Genomic DNA, 21,877 nt, shown 5'->3' with positions numbered 1-21,877 from the left:
GACGGAGCGCTGGAACAGGCTGCCCAGGGAGGTGGTGGAGTCTCCTTCTCTGGAGATGTTCAAGACCTGCCTGGATGCCTACCTGTGCGACCTGTTGTGGGGAACCTGCTTTGGCAGGGGGGTTGGACTCGATGATCTCTGGAGGTCCCTTCCAACCCCTACAATTCTGTGATTCTGTGGGATGTGACAACGATCATCTTGCCACTTTATACCTAGGAACTGAATTTCCTGGGCAGATCCTTTCAATTTGTTTCACTTGATAGTGAAACCGGCATGCAATAGGATCTGGATTTTTCTCTCTCCTTTCTCAAAAACTTCCTTTGCTGTGTTGCCCCACACAATAATGTCATCAATGTACTGTAAGTGCTTGAGAGCGCTGTCCTGTTCCATTGCAGCTTGGATCAACCCATGGCAAATGGTTGGACTATGTTTCTACCCCTGGGTCAAATGATTCCAGGTGTATTCAACACCCCCCCCTATGTGAAAGCAAACTGTGGCCTACATTCTGTGGCCAAAGGAATGGAAAAGAAGGCGTTAGCAATGTCAGTGGTGGCTGCTTTTGACTCCAGTTCATACTGGAGTTCTAACATGTCCCGCACAGCAGCACTCAGTGGGGGTGTGACTTCATTCAGGCCACGGTAGTCCACCGTCAGCCTCCATTCTCCACTGGCTTTACGCACTGGCCATATGGGGCTGTTAAAAGGCGAGTGAGTTTTGCTGATCACTCCCTGGCTCTCTAGTTGACGAATTAACTTATGAATGGGGAGCAAAGAATCCCTGTTGGTGCGGTACTGCCGCCTGTGCACTGTTTTTGTAGGAATCGGTACCTGTTGCTCTTTTACTCGCAGCAGCCCCACAACAGACGGATCTTCTGACAGGCCAGGCAAAACAGACAGGTGCTTAATGTTGTCTGTGTCCACAGCAGCTATTCCAAAGGCCCATCGATACCCCTTAGGATCCTTGAAATGCCCCCTTCTGAGATAATCGATACCTAGTATACATGGAGCCTCTGGGCCCGTCACAATAGGATGTTTTTTATGTTATTGATCTGTATATTATGGATAGGATATATATATTCATATGATATAATATGATATATTATGGGTGAGGAGTACATTCCGGGAGACTGACAACATGATCACATGAGCATTCAAAAACACATTAAAAAGTCAAGGGAGAGACTGGAAAACTTTAAAAATCACAAGTTCTGTAGAATTAGCAACTCCCTCTGGAAACAGTTCTAAGTGGGAAAGTGGTATCTTTTATTTATTTATTTTCTTAATAGAGGCAAACTAGCAGTGCCTGAATATTTTCAAATGTCCATGAATATTGGCAGTCCGCCTGGACTTTCCAGGTGTTTTTTTTCAGTACAGAAACCTGAACTACTGATAAAGTTTCCTATTGAATCTCTTTGAGAGCAGAGAAAGATTCATTCTAAAAGCCAAAAAGCATCCATTGCCTGCATTATCCACCAAGAATGTCAACAGTTTATGGGCTGGTTTGGCCACAGATGCCACTTTGTCAGTTAGTACTCGTGGGTCTGCCAATCAAGACGGCCTTGTCCAATCCAGCCTTGTATGTACTGTAGAAGGGGATAAGGTCCCTGTAGTACAGGTAAATAACATACTGGTGAAAACAGCGTGGATTTTTACTGCCTCAGGCAAATACAAGCCTACTTGTAGGGTTGCTTTTGCTCAGGGACCTGGATTTACTTGGTGGATAATGCAAGAAAATGGGAACATTCTATGTGTACCTCAGGGTAATTTAATGCTGAGAGAAAACAGTCAGTAGTTGTTGTCATGGTTCTATGTTTTTTGTTTTTTGTTTTTTTGTTTTTGGGTTTCAGTATTCCACATCAAAACATCATGTAGTGTACGGGGCATTAAAGTGTCACTGCCCAATCCCAGCTACCTATCCCTGTACATTACAGAAGTCACGGGATCTGGCCCTTCCGGGTGGGGGGGGCGCTCTCTTGCTGCCTTGCAGTGGGTGCTGGAGGGTGCTTTCCTAGCCGTTCCAAGCTTTTCAGGTTTGAATCGGTCCCGGGAACTCTCTCTCTCTCATCTTGTCTGATTTATTAATCTCAATTGCAATTAAATTGTATCTATTGTGTTATCTTGTATTCCAATATTATAGTAAAATAAGTTTTCCTCCATAGATTGTTGCCGCTGTTCTTTTCCTCCCTTCCTTCCTTCCCATTTTTGTGGGACTGGGGTGGGGGGGGGGGGGAAGGCAGAGGCCTGTCGCCCCTGTCACGGACATAGATTGATCTGGTCAAATCCGTGACAGATTTTTGGCGCCCAACGTGGGGCACGACTGCTTTTTAGCTTTTAGAACGAATCTCTTTTTCTCTCTGCTCTTAGAGAGCTTCGTTAGGGAGCATTATCAGTAGTTCAGGTTTCTGTGCTGGAAAACCTGACCTTGAAAGATTAGGCATACTGCCAGTGTTCTGGGATATTTGTAAACTTTGAGCACTACTTAGTCTGAGTAGTGCCTTTTTTCCTTTTTTTTTTTTCCCCTCCTCTTGTTAGCTTCAATTCATTAACCCTTTTTCAGCAAGTACCAGCGATGAACCCACTCGTTATCGTGGGGGTGCTGGGTAAAGGATTTAAAGCAATGGTGTTAGTCACAACCTACTGGCCAATAATCCATCTCACACTTGTGTGTTTTGGAATTGCATCCGTATATAACTAAGGGCACTGATGGAGACACCTATGTTTTACCTATTTGCAATGTGGTATGATTTGAACTTTGACATCTACATCCCAGAAGGAATGGCTAATTTCTCAAACAACTACATCCCAGAAGGAATGGCTAATTTCACAAACAGCTACATCCCAAATGGAATAGCTAATTTTACAAACAACACGATGTTCAGACCAGTCTCCAGTTTTTCTTCTCGGTTTGTTAAACGTTTTTCGAATCTTGAATTAATACTCATGTTGGTGTGCGTGTCATCAATTCTCCTGAATGTACTCCAACGCATTTGTAATAAGGAGTCTTCTCCAAAACTAGAGAATGATGATTGGCAGGGAATATGGAGAGGTTTAGGAAAGGTTTTAGAAGCATGGGGACCCGCAGTGTCATGGGATTTTACTCTTGAACACCTGTGGGATCCTGAGAAACTAAGCCAGTATTTGAGTCAGGGACTATGCGGCTTACATAAATCTAAGGAGGTACAACTTATTTGGGGTTTGGCTTGTGCTTACCGTGCCATATATAATACCATTCTGGAGAGAGAGAGTTTCTGAGCTGAGGTTCAAGCCAAAGGGGAAAATCCCCAAGTCAAATCTAATCAATCACAGGAGACACCAGTAACAATACCAGTTGCTCCTGTGGAGGGCAAGAAATGGAAACGAGTGTCTTTGCGTCTTGAACGAAAAAGAGAAGAAGAGGAGGAGGAAGATCCAGGCGAGGGGCCCTCCTCAGAACCACCACCATCGCGAAAGGCAAAAGCAAAAACTAAGAGACATGCAGAAGAGAGTGATGAAGAGGAAGTCTCTATTACTACTCGCCGGCCTCTAAAGATGACTGAAATCCAAGGTTCAAGAAAGGAGTTTACACGGCGCCTGAATGAAAGTATTGTTTCCTGGTTGGTTCGCTGTTGGGACAGTGGGGCCCATAGCTTGTCTCTGGATGGTAATGAAGCTCGCCAGCTAGGCGCCATTGCCAGAGACCCAGCTATTGATAGAGGAATTAGTCGATGTTCGGATGAGGCTGCCTCCCTCTGGGAACGAGTGTTAACAGCTGTGAAGGAAAAGTATCCCTTCAAAAATGGTTTGAAGATTTCAATGAAAAAATGGGATACAGTTGAAAAGGGTATCCAGTATTTGAGGGAAATAGGCGTGGTGGAAATGCTGTATGACCCTGACTTTGTTCCTAACCACCCACAACAAAACCGCGACCCTGAAAGAGTGAGGACAACGCCTGAGATATGGCAGAAAATCGTGACAACAGCGCCGGACAAATATGCTGCTACACTAACGTCAGCGTGTGACAGATACCAGGAACAACAGAGAACACCCTTAATTTATGAATTAATTGTTACGCTTCAAAACTACGAACAATTGCTGTCCCCAATTCATTCTGCCGTTGCTGCAATATCAAGAATGACGGAGCAAGTGTCTCAACTGATTAACCGTGACAAACCTGTAGCAGTATCAGAAACGCTTGATGAAGATCAGGATAATCAAACAAGTCTAGCGAAGGATGTGAAGGAGATGAAGGAGACGATGAGACTTTTGCGAGCCCACCTAACTAAAGACGATGAACCTTCCTTCTTACGTGCACGATCAAAAATCTCAGCTGTTAGAGGCAGACGCTCTCCGGCTCAAGTAAGGAATAATACACCGCGAATTACCTTATGGTATTACCTACGTGACCATGGAGAAGACATGGGGAAGTGGCACGGTCAACCTACTCCTGTACTACGAGCCCGGGTGAAAGAATTACAAGGCAGATCTACCACCAGTGCAGTTGCTCCAGTTACCACAGGTAATGAATAGAGGGGCCCTGCCCTCAGTCAGGGGGGGGAAAGGGATAATAGAGTATATTGGACTGTGTGGATTCGATGGCCTGGCACATCAGAACCACTGAAATATAAGGCCCTGGTGGACACTGGTGCACAGTGCACTCTGACGCCCTCGAGTCATGAAGGGACAGAATCAATCCATATTTCTGGAGTGACCGGGGGCTCTCAAGAATTGACTGTGTTGGAGGCTGAGATAAGCCTCACTGGTAAGGACTGGCAAAAACATCCTATTGTGACGGGCCCAGGGGCTCCATGTATACTAGGTATTGATTATCTCAGAAGGGGGCATTTCAAGGATCCTAAGGGGTATCGATGGGCCTTTGGAATAGCTGCTGTGGACACAGACAACATTAAGCAGCTGTCTGTTTTGCCTGGCCTGTCAGAAGATCCATCTGTTGTGGGGCTGCTGCGAGTAAAAGAGCAACACGTACCGATTGCTACAAAAATGGTGCACAGGCGTTAGTACCGCACCAACAGGGATTCTTTGCTCCCCATTCATAAGTTAATTCGTCAACTAGAGAGCCAGGGAGTGATCAGCAAAACTCACTCGCCTTTTAACAGCCCCATATGGCCAGTGCGTAAAGCCAGTGGAGAATGGAGGCTGACGGTGGACTACCGTGGCCTGAATGAAGTCACACCCCCACTGAGTGCTGCTGTGCCGGACATGTTAGAACTCCAGTATGAACTGGAGTCAAAAGCGGCCAAATGGTATGCCACCATTGACATTGCTAATGCCTTCTTTTCCATCCCTTTGGCCAAAGAATGTAAGCCACAGTTTGCTTTCACATGGAGGGGCATTCAGTATACCTGGAACCGTTTGCCCCAGGGGTGGAAACACAGCCCGACCATTTGCCATGGGTTGATCCAAACTGTATTGGAACAGGGCAGTGCTCCTGAGCACCTGCAGTACATTGATGACATCATTGTGTGGGGCGATACAGCAGAAGAAGTCTTCACAAAAGGAGAGAGAATGATCCAAATTCTTCTGAGTGCTGGTTTTGCTATTAAGTGAAGCAAAGTGAAAGGACCTGCCCAGGAGATTCAGTTCCTAGGTATAAAGTGGCAAGATGGCCGTCGTCACATCCCGATAGACGTGATCAACAAAATCACTGCTATGTCTCCACCCACTAGCAAAAGAGAGACACAATCTTTTCTGGGTGCAGTGGGCTTTTGGAGAATGCATGTTCCAAACTACAGCCTCATTGTAAGCCCCCTTTATTATGTGACACGAATGAGAAATGAGTTTACATGGGGCCCTGAGCAGCAGCAGGCTTTTGAACAGATTAAACAGGAGATAGCCCGTGCCGTGGCCCTAGGGCCAGTACGGACTGGACAGGGTATAAAGAACATCCTCTACACTGCTGCTGGAGAGAACGGTCCCACTTGGAGTTTGTGGCAAAGAGCCTCAGGAGAGACACGAGGCCGACCCCTGGGATTCTGGAGTCGGGCATACAGAGGGTCTGAAGAGCACTACACTCCAACTGAGAAGGAGATCTTAGCTGCATATGAGGGGGTTCGGGCTGCTTCTGAAGTAGTCGGTACTGAAACACAGCTCCTTCTGGCACATCGACTGCCAGCGCTGAACTGGTTGTTTAAGGGAAAGGTTCCCTCCACCCATCATGCTACTGATGCCACTTGGAGTAAGTGGATTGCACTGATTACACAACGAGCACGGATGGGGAACCTCAGCCGTCCAGGAATCCTAGAGGTCATCATGGTCTGGCCTGAAGGTAAAAAGTTTGGAACACCACCGGGAGAAGAAGTATCACGTGCTAAAGAAGCCCCACCATACAATGAACTACCAGAGAATGAAAAGAAATATGCCCTGTTCACAGATGGATCGTGTCGTATTGTGGGAAAGCATCGCAGATGGAAATCTGCTGTGTGGAGCCCCACACGACGAGTTGCAGAGGCCACCGAAGGGAAAGGAGAATCAAGCCAATTTGCAGAGGTAAAGGCTGTCCAACTGGCCTTAGATGTCGCTGAACGGGAGAGGTGGCCAATGCTCTATCTTTACACTGACTCATGGATGGTAGCGAATGCCTTATGGGGGTGGTTACAGCAGTGGGAGCAAAATAACTGGCAAAGAAGGGGTAAACCTATTTGGGCTGCTGAACTGTGGAAAGACATTGCTGCCCGAACAAAGAATATGATTGTAAAGGTGCGCCATGTAGATGCTCATGTGCCCAAGAGTCGGGCTACTGAAGAACAGCAAAATAACCATCAGGTAGATCGAGCTGCCAGAATTGAGGTGGCTCAAATAGACCTGGACTGGCAGAACAAGGGTGAATTATTTCTGGCTCGGTGGGCCCATGAGACCTCAGGTCATCAAGGGAGAGATGCAACATACAAATGGGCTAGAGACCGAGGGGTGGACTTAACTATGGATGCCATTGCACAGGTTATTCATAACTGTGAAACATGTGCCTTCATCAAACAAGCCAAGAGGATGAAACCTCTGTGGGAAGAAGGGCGATGGCAAAAGTACAAATATGGGGAGGCCTGGCAGGTTGATTATATCACCTTGCCACGATCTCGCAATGGTAAGCATTATGTGCTTACTATGGTGGAGGCAACCACTGGGTGGCTTGAAACATATGCAGTACTCCATGCTACCGCCCGAAACACCATACTGGGTCTCGAGAAACAAGTCCTGTGGCGACATGGCACCCCAGAAAGGATTGAGTCAGATAATGGGACTCATTTCAAAAATTCTCTTGTAAATACTTGGGCCAAAGATCATGGCATTGAGTGGATTTACCATATTCCCTATCATGCACCAGCCTCTGGTAAAATTGAACGATAGAGTGGATTGTTAAAAACAATGCTAAAAGCACTGGGTGGCGGAACATTTAAGCACTGGGAGAAGCATTTGGCAGAAGCCACCTGGTTGGTCAATACCAGAGGATCTATTAATCGTGATGGTCCTAACCAATCCAGTTCCCTACATACCGTAGAGGGAGATAAAGTCCCTGTTGTACATGTAAAGAACATGTTAGGAAAGGCAGTTTGGGTTCTTCCAGCTTCTGGAAAGGGCAAACCTCTCCGTGGTACAGTTTTTGCCCAGGGACCAGGATCCACTTGGTGGGTAATGCAGAAGAATGGGGATGTCCAATGTGTACCACAAGGAAACTTGATGCCGGGGGAGTGCAGTTACTAATTCTATGTATATGTATATAGCCATGTGTGCATTTTAATCATTTTTTGTTTGTTTGTATATATGTATATATATTTTAAGCATGATGTAATGATGTAGAATAAGGGGTGGAATGTCATGGTTCTATGTTTTTTGTTTTTGTTTTTTTGTTTTTGGGTTTCAGTATTCCACATCAAAACATCATGTAGTGTACGGGGCATTAAAGTGTCACTGCCCAATCCCAGCTACCTATCCCTGTACATTACAGAAGTCACGGGATCTGGCCCTTCCGGGTGGGGGGGGCGCTCTCTTGCTGCCTTGCAGTGGGTGCTGGAGGGTGCTTTCCTAGCCGTTCCAAGCTTTTCAGGTTTGAATCGGTCCCGGGAACTCTCTCTCTCTCATCTTGTCTGATTTATTAATCTCAATTGCAATTAAATTGTATCTATTGTGTTATCTTGTATTCCAATATTATAGTAAAATAAGTTTTCCTCCATAGATTGTTGCCGCTGTTCTTTTCCTCCCTTCCTTCCTTCCCATTTTTGTGGGACTGGGGTGGGGGGGGGGGGGGGAAGGCAGAGGCCTGTCGCCCCTGTCACGGACATAGATTGATCTGGTCAAATCCGTGACAGATTTTACATGTTTTACAGATTTTACATTTTTACAGATTTTACACGTGTTTACATGTACATGTACATATGTTATTACATACAATATGTAATGTTAATTACTGCTGTTAAGATTTCTGTGTGTGTATATATTGTATTGTAAAATTTAAGCATGATGCAGTGATATTGAATAAGGGGTGGATAATGTCCGGGTTATATCAGTATTCCATATCATGACATCATGCAACAGGCTGTTGGGTGTAGAGACAGTGCACTGTGGAACTGTACTTCCCAGTCTCATTTTCTCTAGCAGTCTCACATGAGCTCTGACTCTCCCAGAGAAAGATACACTGACATGTACTACATTTCCCAAGGGCCTCGACATGATCTAAAATCACAGATGACAAAGATGAAGTGTCATGGTTTTATGATTTTTGATTATCAGTATTCCACATCATAACGTCATGTAGTGCACTGGGAGTTAGAGAGTTAATGCTTCAGGTCTGAGTACCTGTCCCAGAAGAGAACAACTACTAAATTCCCCAGAAGACTGTTCTCTGTTCTGTTATCATTTCTGCTCAGGGGGAACAGATAAAGGCCTTCATAGGTCACCTGTCGTCTCTCTCGATCATTGAGGGAACTAGGCTTGTTTAGCTTGGAGAAATGAAGGCTCCAGGGAGACCTCATTGTGGCCTTCCAGTAATTGAAGGGAATTTAGTTCCTGTTAGTTCCTGTTTGCACTCCTGCAAACAGGAAAGGGAACGGCTGTTTGCAAGGGTGGATAGTGATAGGACAAGGGGGAATGGTTTTAAACTGAGACAGGGAAGGTTTAGGTTGGATATTAGAAGGAAGTTTTTCATAGAATCATAGAATTATAGAATCACCAAGGTTGGAAAAGACCTAAAAGATCATCCAGTCCAACCGTTCACCTATTCCCAATAGCTCCCACTAAACCATGTCCCTCAACACAAATACAAACAATACAACACAAATACACAATACAAACTCAAAGGAAAGAAGAAGGCCCATGAAATGTGGAAAAAGGGTCTGACTACTTGGGAAGAATACAGGAATGTTGTCAGGGTCTGCAGGGATGCGACAAGGAAGGCTAAAGCCCGCCTGGAATTAAATCTGGCAAAGGGGATAAAGGATAATAAAAAAGGTTTTTTCAAGTACATTAACAGTAAAAGGAAGACTAGGGAGAATGTGGCTCCCCTGCTAAGTGACGGGGGTGTTCTGGTAACGGGGGATGCTGAGAAGGCGGAGATACTGAATGCCTTCTTTGCTTCTGTCTTCAGTGAAAAAGCTCCCCCTCGGGAATCTGAGACCCTGGAGATTAGTGAGAGGATCTGGGGAATGGAAGACCCCCCTTCTGTCAGGGAAGAGGTGGTCCGGGAGCACCTAGCCAACATCAATGTTCAGAAATCCATGGGACCCGATGGGATTCATCCACGGGTGCTGAAGGAGCTGGCAGAGGTGATTGCTGAACCGCTTTCTGTCATCTTTGAGAAGTCTTGGAAGATGGGGAAGGTGCCTGAAGACTGGAAGATAGCCAACGTCACCCCGGTCTTCAAAAAAGGCAAGAAGGAAGACCCAGGCAATTATAGGCCAGTCAACCTCACCTCTGTCCCTGGAAAGGTGATGGAACAGCTTGTACTGGATGTCATCTCCAGAGAACTGGAAGAAGAGGAGGTTATCAGGAGTAGTCAGCACGGGTTCACAAGGGGGAGGTCGTGCTTGACCAATCTGGTAGCCTTCTATGATGTTGTCTCTGGCTGGGTGGATAGGGGGAGAGCAGTGGATGTAGTCTATCTTGATTTCAGCAAGGCATTTGATACTGTCCCCCATGACATCCTTATAACAAAGCTGAAGAAGTGTGGGATAGACGAGTGGTCAGTGAGGTGGGTTGAAAACAGGCTGACTGGCAGAGCACAGAGGGTCGTTGTTGGTGGTGCAGAGTCCGGTTGGAGGCCTGTAACTAGCGGTGTTCCTCAGGGGTCTGTGCTGGGTCCGGTCTTGTTCAACATCTTCTTCAATGACCTTGATGAGGGGATAATGGCCACCCTCAGCAAGTTTGCCAATGATACGAAGTTGGGAGGATTGGCTGACACGCCTGAAGGCTGTGTTGCCATTCAGCAAGACCTGGATAGGCTGGAGAGCTGGGCAGAAAAAAAACGGATGAGGTTTAACAAAAGCAAGTGTAGAGTCTTGCATCTGGGGAGGAATAATTCCATGCACCAGTACAGGTTGGGGGATGAGCTGCTGGAGGGGAGCTCTGCGGAAAGGGACCTGGGTGTCCTGGTAGACGACAGGTTGGCCATGAGCCACCAGTGTGCCCTTGGGGCCAAAAAGGCCAATGGCTTACTGGGGTGCATTAAAAAGAGCGTGGCCAGCAGGTCAAAGGAGGTGATCCTCCCCCTCTGCTCTGCCCTGGTAAGACCTCATCTGGAGTACTGCGTCCAGTTCTGGGCTCCCCAGTACAAAAAAGACAGGGATCTCTTGGAAAGAGTCCAGCGGAGGGCCACGAAGATGGAGAAGGGCCTGGAGCATCTCCCCTATGAGGAAAGGCTGAGTGAACTGGGTCTGTTCAGCCTTGAGAAAAGGAGACTGAGAGGGGACCTGATCCAGGTCTATAAATATCTAAGGTGTGGGGGGCAGAATGGCGAGGCTGGACTCTTTTCAGTGGTGAGTGGAGACAGGACAAGGGGAAACGGCTGCAAACTGCAGCATAGGAAGTTCCGCACAAACATGCGCAAGAACTCCTTTACAGTGAGGTGACGGAGCGCTGGAACAGGCTGCCCAGGGAGGTGGTGGAGTCTCCTTCTCTGGAGATGTTCAAGACCTGCCTGGATGCCTACCTGTGCGACCTACTGTAGGGAACCTGCTTTGGCAGGGGGGTTGGACTCGATGATCTCTGGAGGTCCCTTCCAACCCCTACAATTCTGTGATTCTGTGATTCTGTGAACACAACATCCAGCCTTTCCTTGAACACCCCCAGGGTCAGTGACTCCACTACCTCCCTGGGCAGTCCATTCCAGTGCCTGACCACCCTTTCTGAAAAGTAATACTTCCTAATGTCCAGCCTGAATCTCCCCTGCTGTAGCTTGAAACCATTCCCTCTGGTCCTATCACTAATGACATGAGAGAAGAGGCTGACCCCCAGCTCACTACAGCCTCCCTTCAGGTAGTTAGAGAGCAATAAGGTCTCCCCTGAGCCTCTTCTTCTCCAGGCTGAACATTCCCAGCTCCTTCAGCCTCTCCTCATATGGCCTATGTTCCAGACCCCTCACCAGCTTTGTTGCCCTCCTTTGAACACATTCCAGGACCTCAATGTCTTTCTTGCAGTGAGGGGCCCAAAACTGGACACAGTACTCGAGGTGCAGCCTCACTAGTGCTGAGTATAGGGGAACAATCACCTCTCTTCTCCTGCTTGCAACACTGTTTCTGATGCAAGCCAAGATGCCATTGGCCTTCTTGGACACCTGGGCACACAGAGGGTGGTGGCACAGTGGCACAGGCTGCCCAAGGAGGTTGTGGATGACCCATCCCTGGAGGCATTCAAGGCCAGGCTGGATGTGGCTCTGGGCAGCCTGGTCTGCTGGTTGGCGACCCTGCACACAGCAGGGGTTGGAACTGGATGAGCATTGTGCTCCTTTTCAACCCAGACCATTCTATGATTCTATGATCAGCCATCTCTCTCAGAACCCTAGGATGGATATCATCTAGCCCCATGGACTTATACACATTCAATTTCGTGAGGAGGACTCGGACTTGTTCCACTGTTACAGTGGGACACAAACCACTCCCCACACCCTCACCTAGAGGCTCGCGGTCCTGGCAGACATGGGAAGCCTGACCACTCATGAAGACTGAGGCAAAGCACTCATTGAGTACCTCAGCTTTTTCTAGGTCTGAGGACCTAGAAAAAGGACCTAGCATCTCACCTCAGCATTGTGGTGAGGCCTATCCACCTTTCGGACATTCTCTCTCTCATTGTATTTTATTTATTAGCTTCAATTCTGATTATATTGTATTACAGTGTGTTATCTTGCATTCCGATAATATACTTAGTAAATTAGTTTGTTTCTCCTCAGATCGGTGCCGCTGTTTTTAATTATTTTGGGGTCCCCTGTTTCCTTTTTTCCGGAGGCGTGGATCTGCGGATCCCTCCACCCCACTCGTCACGGAACCGGGCCGAACCAGCCCCTAAACCGTTGACCGTTGACAGGTTTACCCCTTCTTTGCCAGTTATTTTGTTCCCACTGCTGTAACCACCCCATAAGGCATTTGCCACCATCCATGAGTCAGTGGATGATAGAGCATTGGCCACCTCTCTCGTTCAGCGACATCTAAGGCCAGTTGGACAGCCTTTACCTCTGCACATTGCCTTGATTCTCCTTTCCCTTCAGCGGCCTCTGCAACTTGTCGTGTGGGGCCCCACACTGCAGATTTCCATCTGCGATGCTTTCCCACAATATGACACGATCCATCTGTGAACAGGGCATATTTCTTTTCATTCTCTGGTAGTTCATTGTATGGTGGGGCCTCTTTAGCACGTGATGCCTCTTCTCCTGGTGGTGCTCCAAACTTTTTACCTTCAGGCCAGACCATGATGACCTCTAGGATTCCTGGACGGCTGAGGTTCCCCATCCGTGCTCGTTGTGTAATCAGTGCAATCCACTTACTCCAAGTGGCATCAGTAGCATGATGGGTGGAGGGAACCTTTCCCTTAAACAACCAGTTCAGCGCTGGCAGTCGATGTGCCAGAAGGAGCTGTGTTTCAGTACCGACTACTTCAGAAGCAGCCCGAACCCCCTCATATGCAGCTAAGATCTCCTTCTCAGTTGGAGTGTAGCTCTCTTCAGACCCCCTGTAGGCTCGACTCCAGAATCCCAGGGGTCGGCCTCGGGTGTCTCCTGATGCTCTTTGCCACAGACTCCAAGTGGGGCCTTTCTCTCCAGCAGCAGAGTGGAGGATGTTCTTCACATCCTGTTCCATCCGTACTGGCCCTAGGGTCACAGCACGGGCTATCTCCTGTTTAATCTGTTCAAAAGCCTGCTGCTGCTCAGGACCCCATGTAAACTCATTCTTCATTCATGTCACATGATAAAGGGGGCTTACAATGAGGCTGTAGTTTGGAACATGCATTCTCCAAAAACCCACTACGCCCAGAAACGATTCTGTCTCTTCCTTATTAGTGGGTGGAGACATAGCAGTGATTTTGTCGATCACATCTGTCGGGATGTGACGACGGCCATCTTGCCACTTTATACATAGGAACTGAATCTCCTGGGCAGGTCCTTTCACTTTGCCTCACTTAATAGCGAAACCAGCACGGAGAAGGATCTGGATTATTTGCTCTCCTTTCTCAAAAACTTCCTTTGCTGTGTTGCCCCACACAATGATGTCATCAATGTACTGTAAGTGCTCAGGAGCACCTCCCTGTTCCAATGCGGCTTGGATCAACCCATGGCAAATGGTCGGGCTGTGTTTCCACCCCTGGGGCAAACGATTCCAGGTATACTGAACGCCCCTCCAGGTGAAAACAAACTGTGGTCTAGATTCTTTGGCCAAAGGAATGGAGAAAAAGGCATTAGCAATGTCAATGGTGGCATACCATTTGGCCACTTTTGACTCCAGATCGTATTGGAGTTCTAACATAGCTGGCACAGCAGCACTCAGTGGGAGTGTGACTTCATTCAGGCCACGGTAGTCCACTGTCAGCCTCCATTCTCCACTGGCTTTACATATTGGCCATATGGGGCTGTTAAAAGGCGAGTGAGTTTTGCTGATCACTCCCTGGCTCTCTCACTGACGAATCAACTTCTGAATGGGGAGCAAGGAATCCCTGTTGGTGCAGTACTGCTGCCTGTGCACCGTTTTTGTAGTTATTGGTACCTGTTGCTCTTTCACTTCTAGAAACGCCACAACAAGCGGATCATCTGATAGGCCAGGCAAAACAGACAACTGCTTAACACCTTCTGTGTCTACAGCAGCTATTCCAAAGGCCCATCGATACCCTTTGGGATCCTTAAAATATCCCCTTCTGAGGTAATCAATACCAAGTATACATGGAGCCCCTGGACCAATCACAATAGGGTGCTTTTGCCAGTCTTTACCAGTGAGGCTGATTTCGGCCTCCAACATAGTCAGCTCTTGGGAACCCCCAGTCACCCCATAAATATAAACTGATTTTGTCCCTTGGTGACTCGAGGGCATTAGGGTGCACTGAGCACCAGTGTCCACCAGGGCCTTATATTTCCGTGGTTCTGATGTGCCAGGCCATCTAATCCACACAGTCCAATATACTCTGTTATCCCTTTCCCCCCCCGGCTGGGGGCAGGGCCCCTCTAATTGTTTCCTCCGTTGTCTGCAGCAACTCATTTATAAGGGGTCTTCTTTCCCCTCTGCCATACATTGCTGCAAATGTACTGGCGTACCTCTCTGGTGCAGTCTTTGTGAATGTACGCCACATGTTTGGTGTACACCTGGCTCTCTCCGGATCATGCTCTTGGTCTGGATCATCAGGAATGAAATCAGGACTATGTAGCATTTCCACCACAGCATATTCTCTCAAATAACGGATGCCTTTTTCTATATCAGTCCATTTCTTTTTCTCAGACATGAGATCGTCTTTGAAGGGGTATCTTTCTTTTACAGGTAACATCCGCTTCCAGAGGGTGAAGGCCTGGTTCTGGCATGTACCAATGCCTCTGTCAACGGCTGAGTCCCTAGCAATGCCACCCAGTTGGCGAGCTTCACTACTATCTAGCCACACGCTGTTGGCCCCATTGTCCCAGCATCGAAGTAACCAAGTAGCAATAGGCTCATTTGGGTGACGTGAGAAGTCTTTTCTCAGACTTCGAATTTCATTCATTTTCAGAGATCGATCAACAAGGGTAAAAATATCTTGCTCACCTCTTCCTCTTTCAGGACTTCTTGTTGCCCTCGTAGGCGTCGGTGACCGTGGTCTTACTGAGGGCCCCTCCCCTGGACTCAGGGGTGCTTCTCTTAGACCTCGGAGCCAATCCTCTGGACCTCTTTCCTCCTCTTTCTTCTGTTCTAACTGAGTCAAGATTCGTTTCGTTTTCCGTCCTCTTACAGGGGCGACTGACATCAGTTGTGGTGCCTCCTGTGGTTGATCAGGTTGGTCAGTTCCGATGGTCTCACCCTCTAGCTCTGCTTGGGGAGTCTGTCTTGTTCGACTATGAGATTATTTAGTTCAGATTGGAGGGTGTCTCGCTCAGTCTGGAGGGTGTCGAGTTTGGATTGGAGGGAGTCTCGTTCGGATTCGAAGGCATCTCATTGAGATTGGAGATTCCTTCTCTCATCTCGGAGATTCTCCCCTTTGGCTTGGAGACTTTCTCTTTGCGTTTGGAGACTCTGTTTCTCAACTAGGAGACTCTCTCTCTGGACCTGGAGATTCTCCCTCTCGGCTCAGAGTCTCTCCTGGAAACTCTCCTTCTCAGCCTGGAGATTCTCCCTCTCAGCTCTCAGACACTCTCTCTCAATTTCACAAACTCTCTTTTTGGGATACCATTGAATAAGGCCCGATAAGCATTAGCCAGGCCCCAAATCATTTGTGCCTCCTCAGATCTGCCTGAACTGCAACATTCCTGTCTCAAATAAATGCTTAAGCTTTCAGGGTCTTTCAGGTGTTCAGGAGTAAAGTTCCATGACACCGAAGATGTCCATCTCTCTAAAATCTCTCCCAAGCCTCTCCACACTCCCTGCCATTCAGTATTCTCTGGTTTTGGGGAAGGCTTCCTCAAAATACAATAAATACAAAAACTGACTGAAATAATGAACAGTGAATTCAGGGAGATTAACAAAGCCATCAGGTGAGCATTCAAAAACTGCATAAAGGATTCAAAGGAGAGACTGGGAACCTGTTTAAAAATCCCAAGTTCTGTGAAATTAACAGCTCCCTCTGCAAACAGGTTTAAAAGAGAAAGCAGAATCATTTTCTTTTCTCCCTTTACAGGAGCAAGATAGCAGTGCTCAAAGTTTACAAATATCCCAGAACACTGGCAGTCCGCCTAGACTTTCAAGGTCAAGTTTTCAGTGAGCACCGGTGAAAAAGATAAACTTTCTCAATGCAGCTCTCCTAGAACAGAGAGAGATTCGTTCTAAAAAGCTAAAAAACAGCCCGTGCCTGCATTCTCCACCAAGAATGTCAACTGTTTGCGGGCTGGTTCGGCCCGGTTTCGTGACGAGCGGGGCGGAGGGATCCGCAGATCCGCACCTCCAGAAAAAAGGAAACAGGGGACCCCAAAATAATTAAAAACAGCGGCACCGATCTGAGGAGAAACAAACTAATTTACTAAGTATATTATCGGAAAGCAAGATAACACACTGTAATACAGTATAATCAGAATTGAAGCTAATAAATCAAATATAATGGGAGAGAGAGAGAATGTCTGAAAGGGTGGATAGGCCTCACCACAATGCTGAGGTGAGATGCGCAGTCCAGTTGAGCAGCAGGGAGACGGGAGCAGCGCCCACGACGAAGGGCAGGCGAGAAAGAGCAATCAGGTGACCTTGCCAGGAGTTAAACCTCCTCTCCCTGACCGCAAAGTCCCCTGGGGAATGTAGTTCTTCTCTTCTGGGCAGGTACCCAGGACTTGAGCATTAACAGTTAAAGTCCCAGTGCCCCACATGATGTTATTATGTGGAATACCGAAAGCCAAAAATCACAAAACCATGACAGTATTCCATAGCTTTCTCTTGTAACTTTCCCACCGCCCTTTACATGTCAACAAAACATTCCACGCACACTCCTCAGCTGTGCATGCATGCACTTATTGAATCAGACAGCAGTCCTTCCTAGCCACACACCCTTTCTCCAATCAGGGTCATTATCATGTGGCCATCACGCAGCTGATTTGGCTTCTGTTTTTCTCTCCTGGAGCCTTCCTTGGTTCTCAGCCTTGCTTTCTCATGCCATCTATCTTGCTCCACAGCTTCTGCTCTGAATATTCTGAATATTCTTTCTTGTATTCCCACAGGTAAGTAGCTTTTTTCTTTTGTTTCTGCATCTGCGGCTGCTGCACTTGGGCTTATCCTGACATGCTGCAGCCTAGGGCTTTGTCAGCCTGCTATTATTGTGCTTTCCACTGTGTTATAGCGTTATGTGCATGCAAACCCAACAAGTATTTTGACTATCTTAAAAAGGAACCAATAGGTTTTAAGAACCACAATCTGGAGTACAGTTGTGTGAAGCCCCCTAAAGAACATTTTTAAACAGAAAAACAATAATTTATTGTTTTTTAGGTGGAAAACAGCAAGTTGGTACAATGCCAAAAACTTCTGGGAATATTGGCTCAGTGGCAAAAGTTTCTCAAAAATTAGCACTGGGCCAAAAATTTTAATAAAAGTTCTAATACGCTATCAGCAGACCTCTTATCTAAATCAGTTGTTGCGCCCCACGTTGGGCACCACTATCTGTCATGATTTCAAGCATGACAGGGCAAGGAGGGCAAGGGGGCCCCTTTCTCTTCTTTTGGAGAGAAGGAAAGTAAAATGACCCAATTAAGATAACGACAGATAACAAATTTACTATAAATGGTAAAATAATGTAAGATGATAATAAGAGAGTTACAATTAATAACTCAAATGAGAGAGAGAAAAAGTGGTTCTCACAGTAAGAAGTTGTCACTCTTGTCAATATTGTAACATGTCGCAGTTTCTCACGGTAACTTAAGTTGTGGTCCGCCTGGCCCGCAGTGGCCTGACAGCCTCAGGCCCAGCGCCCGACCGAGTTGGTCCCGTGCTAGGCCTGATCCATTTGTTCGCTATTCAGCACACCAAAGTGATGAGCGGCAAAATGCAGTTTATTGTAAGCAACACACTCTTCTTATAGCTCTCCCTTATATCACAGTGCTACCAATCACCCTTGCTACGGTTATCTGTGCCCAATAGACGTGTGGCATGTCTTGTTTTGCCATGTCTCATCATGGTTTCTCATGAGTCAAGAAGCCCCCGCAGAGCCTGATGACTTCCACAGCCCTCCTTTTACGTATTCCGTTAACCACACAAGGGGCCCCCGCAGATCCTATTACGCCTGGTGACCTCGACAGCCCCCGCTTTACGTATTTCATTGACTACATCTCTAACTTGCGTATTTTGTTAACTACAGTAACAGTAACAGCAAAGTGTTTAAAAAGCAATACAAAAAACCAGCTTGTATCTGCTGCTTGTCCAAATATGGCTTCACATTTACCACCTTCTCTACTGCCATGAACTGCCAGACTCTCAAAGTTGAACCTGGGGCAGGATCCATCCCTTGGGAGGAAGCCTTCATCTCTGACCTTCCTCTCAGCACTTGCACATAGAAGCAGCACTTTCTCATAGGCACATGTATGGGAACTGCTGAATCATGGCCTGAACCTCTGATCACCTGAGGCAAGCAATTAGTCAGCTATGGAGCACAGGTGAAGGCAATTCACCTGTGCTGCTGGAAGGGGTGGAGCCTGGCTGCACCTCTCTTAGACCCATTTAAGTGCTGACTACCAGTAGGAAGGAGTTTTTTTGGAGATCTACTCCACTGGAGTTTCCTATGTGAGCCCAGGATAGGGTGAGTGTCCTTTTCTGCTCTAGTATATTAATTATGTAAGCCAAGCTTTCTAATATATTATGTCATCTGTATATTCATTGATTGTACAGTATGGTAACACTGGGTGATACTTCAGATTCACTTCCTCCTTACCTAAATTCGCTGCTGCTGCTGAGACTAAGATAGAGCATGGTGATGGAGGGCACCAGAGGTAGACAGCAGCAGCTCATGGCAGGAGACAGTATACTCTGCCTTTGCCCCAGGTCTTCCGTCAGACCCCTTCCCTCACCTTTGTCCTGTTCCACAGCACCCCCTTCCTGCTGAGCTTTACTCTGGTTGCTGCGGGATGAGGTAGAAAAGGACAAGCTGTACAAGCAAAACTGTTCCTTGAGCCTTTGAAAAGCAGACAAACACGTGATATGCTTATATCTTTTATTAGATAAGGGGAAGGGCTAAAAAGAAACTCCTAAAACGTTCACTGCACTGGTACATAACAAAAGTACCAGGAGTTGCTTCTCTGGCCTTTGTTTTAAAAAAGGGAGAACGTGAAGTTTTCATCCAGCCGCTCTGTCAATCCTGGGCAGGGTGGCTCAGGCCAAGAAGAGGTACAAGAAATAGCTTATAGTTTTAAAACAGTCTTATGTAGTTTTTGCCTTTGATGATGCAAAGGAGGGTCCAGGACCCAATGAGCCATTCAAAGTCTCTTGCTTGAGAAACAAAACCAAAAGTTTTTTCTTATTATTTATTTAAAAATTAAAAAATAAAGAGGTGACCTAACTGCCCCTGAGTTCATCTGCAAAATAACAGCTATACTGGTGGGTGGGGGCAGAAGTCAAACAGGCTACATCTTGATTCTCTTTTAGAAGCCAGGCCTCCGTATTTGCCTGAATTTAGAATTGCACTAAATAAATAGCTCCAATAAAAATGGCACAGTTATAATGCCCATAAAGCTTGAAAAACAAGGAAGGAGGCCCTGGTGTATACAGGAAGTGAATAATTAGTCTTCCTACAAAGAAAATAAAACAGGCTTCAAGATGCAGAAAACCACATTTAGGCTCTGTTACGTTTACAAATACATAAATATATTACATACAACAGCAACTCAAAGAGGAAGCAGGCTAGTCACACAGAGGATGTCTGGCTACAATTCTCCCCACACAGATGGTTGGCTGACCAGTTACTTCTACTAATTTCAGGAATGGGCTTGGGCTTCAGTTTTTTTTGTTGTTTTTTTTTTTTTGTTTTTTCCTCTCTTCTCCTTTCACATTTAGTTAGTCCAGTATGGAGAAGTGCCATAGGCAGTTTTGGTAGCCTGAGACTTTTGCTGCATGGTGCTGGGCTGGTTGCGCTGGCTGGATCCACCCTAGCAAACCAAAAGAAAGCAAACCATCAGCATCAACTGCTACCATACTGCAGGACCCATAGAACCTACAGGCCCCCAGGAAGATGGAAGACAAGCTCATCAGTACATTACCAAGAGAGCTGCTGCTCCCCAGCATCCACTAATACAGCTCATCAGACCCAGATCTGACATCTTATGAGCCAGTGGCCAACAAAGGCATCAAGCAGGAACCCAGGGATACACCCACCCAGCCCCATTCCCAGCCAAGTGTCGCCACTCTGGATGCTATCATTCCTTCACTGCAGAAGGACACAGCTGGAATAATAACACTGGGAGATGCTAGAGTTGAGTTGTAACCTCCCCCCCAAAAAAACAAACAAATTAAACAAATGTTTAATCTCTCTCAAGGTTAGCTTCTCTGTGTTGTAAAACAGCATCAGACCACAAGAAGTAAAACAGTAGAGCTGCAGGAAGGAAAGGAGCACTCTCAGTGTGAACAGAGAGAGAACAGTCATTTTCTATTTCTGGACTCCAAAGCATAACATTTTTTTTCTCTTTTCAGTGAACATTTTATAGTGAGGAAAGGAAACACATTTGTTGGTGAAATCAAATCAGAAATGGGAGCTGACATGCAATCTTTGCAAGGGGTTGCTTGTATTTTTTCCCCCCAATCACAGTGCTCATGTCCAGGGATCAGCAGCACCTGTCTCAGCTTCACATCCCCTGCACCCTACATTACAATAGCATCTTCCAAGCAGGACCTACCCCACAGCCCTCCCCTAGCTGGTAAACAGCATCTAGTCTGCAATCCTGCCAAGGCACTTGAACAAAGAAAAAAAAATTGAAAAAAACACCACACACAAACCAAAAATCCCATTCTAGGAGGTAGGTAGGAACAATCTCACTTTGTGAAGGCAGCAAGGGCTGACTCACCTGCCCATCTTGCTGAAGATGATGATGCAACATCTGTGAATGAGGCTGCTGATGTGCAGGCAGGATATGGAGAAAAGGAGCTGGAGCATAACCTGGGGCAGCACCAGGGTTCAGGGGCCCAGTAGATCCAAGAGCAGAGGGCATGCTGAAAGGAGGTGGTGTGCCAGCATGGAATCCCTGCTTATCAAACGTCTGCACAGGAAGTAATGGGAAACATCAATGACCAGTGGGAACAGCCCCACAGCAACCAAACAAGAATGACCTGAACACAGATTCCCGTACCTTTTGTCAATCCCATGAGCAAGTCAGACTGAACATCTGTGAGCAATTTAGTAGATGAGTGAGTTTCAACTCATTTTCATCCTTATTTCTGCTCTAATGATCGTAACTTTTAAAATTGTTTTATTTCATTGACTACTGTTTTCCTTTTTTTCCCTGACCTCTTTTTACTTAGTGGGATATGGGATAGCAGCAGCTGCTTGAAATCCATCCTTCACATCTTGTGTACTTGACCTCAGAGCAGCTCAACAAAAAGACAAGAAGAAATTGCACTGTTTTCTTTCCCCAGGCCAAAGCTAATGCTATGCATGTAACTGAGAGCTGGCGTCCTACCCATGGGCACAGATCACAGTCAGACACACAATGAGTCTGACTGCCCTGACAGAAGATTCAAGGATAAGGAAAGGAGCTGGATGTAACCCCACTGCACAACACAGCTTGAAGTGCTTTCTACTCTCTTTGGGAACCTGTACACAAAATAATAGACAGAGGTGAA

At 46.7% G+C, this 21,877-nt stretch overlaps 3 protein-coding genes across 12 annotated transcripts in view; 2 read left to right on the top strand and 1 right to left on the bottom strand.

Annotated features, from left to right (window-relative positions):
* The window catches only part of LOC125686444 (uncharacterized), a 182,414-nt gene that overhangs the window by 6,956 nt on the left and 153,581 nt on the right, over nucleotides 1-21,877 (top strand). The window contains exon 2 of one of the 4 annotated variants that reach the window (XM_048930423.1): nucleotides 10,736-10,791. The exons of 1 other annotated variant lie outside the window; for it this stretch is intronic. The gene's annotated coding sequence lies outside the window, so the exon portion shown is untranslated. Of the gene's footprint in view, nucleotides 1-10,455; nucleotides 10,572-10,735; nucleotides 10,792-21,877 lie in introns of those variants that run through there. 2 more of the 4 variants (XM_048930424.1, XM_048930425.1) reach the window with 2 other exon arrangements.
* Nucleotides 1-21,877, top strand: part of LOC125686402 (uncharacterized) — a 218,178-nt gene that overhangs the window by 52,161 nt on the left and 144,140 nt on the right. The window lies entirely within an intron of this gene.
* The window catches only part of LOC125686399 (ubiquitin-associated protein 2-like), a 165,572-nt gene continuing 162,940 nt past the window's right edge, over nucleotides 19,246-21,877 (bottom strand). For all 7 annotated transcript variants that reach the window (XM_048930328.1, XM_048930327.1, XM_048930331.1 and 4 more), the window contains 2 exons: nucleotides 21,103-21,294; nucleotides 19,246-20,190 (listed from right to left, as the gene is read on the bottom strand). In XM_048930328.1, coding sequence (XP_048786285.1) covers nucleotides 20,095-20,190; nucleotides 21,103-21,294 — 288 coding nt within the window. In that variant the 3' untranslated portion in view covers nucleotides 19,246-20,094. The remainder of the gene's footprint in view (nucleotides 20,191-21,102; nucleotides 21,295-21,877) is intronic.

This window comes from Lagopus muta, chromosome W (assembly GCF_023343835.1).
Source record: "Lagopus muta isolate bLagMut1 chromosome W, bLagMut1 primary, whole genome shotgun sequence".
NCBI lineage: Eukaryota > Metazoa > Chordata > Aves > Galliformes > Phasianidae > Lagopus > Lagopus muta.
The sequence above is the reverse complement of the archived record's forward strand: the minus strand, read 5'-3'. Positions and strand labels throughout refer to the sequence as shown.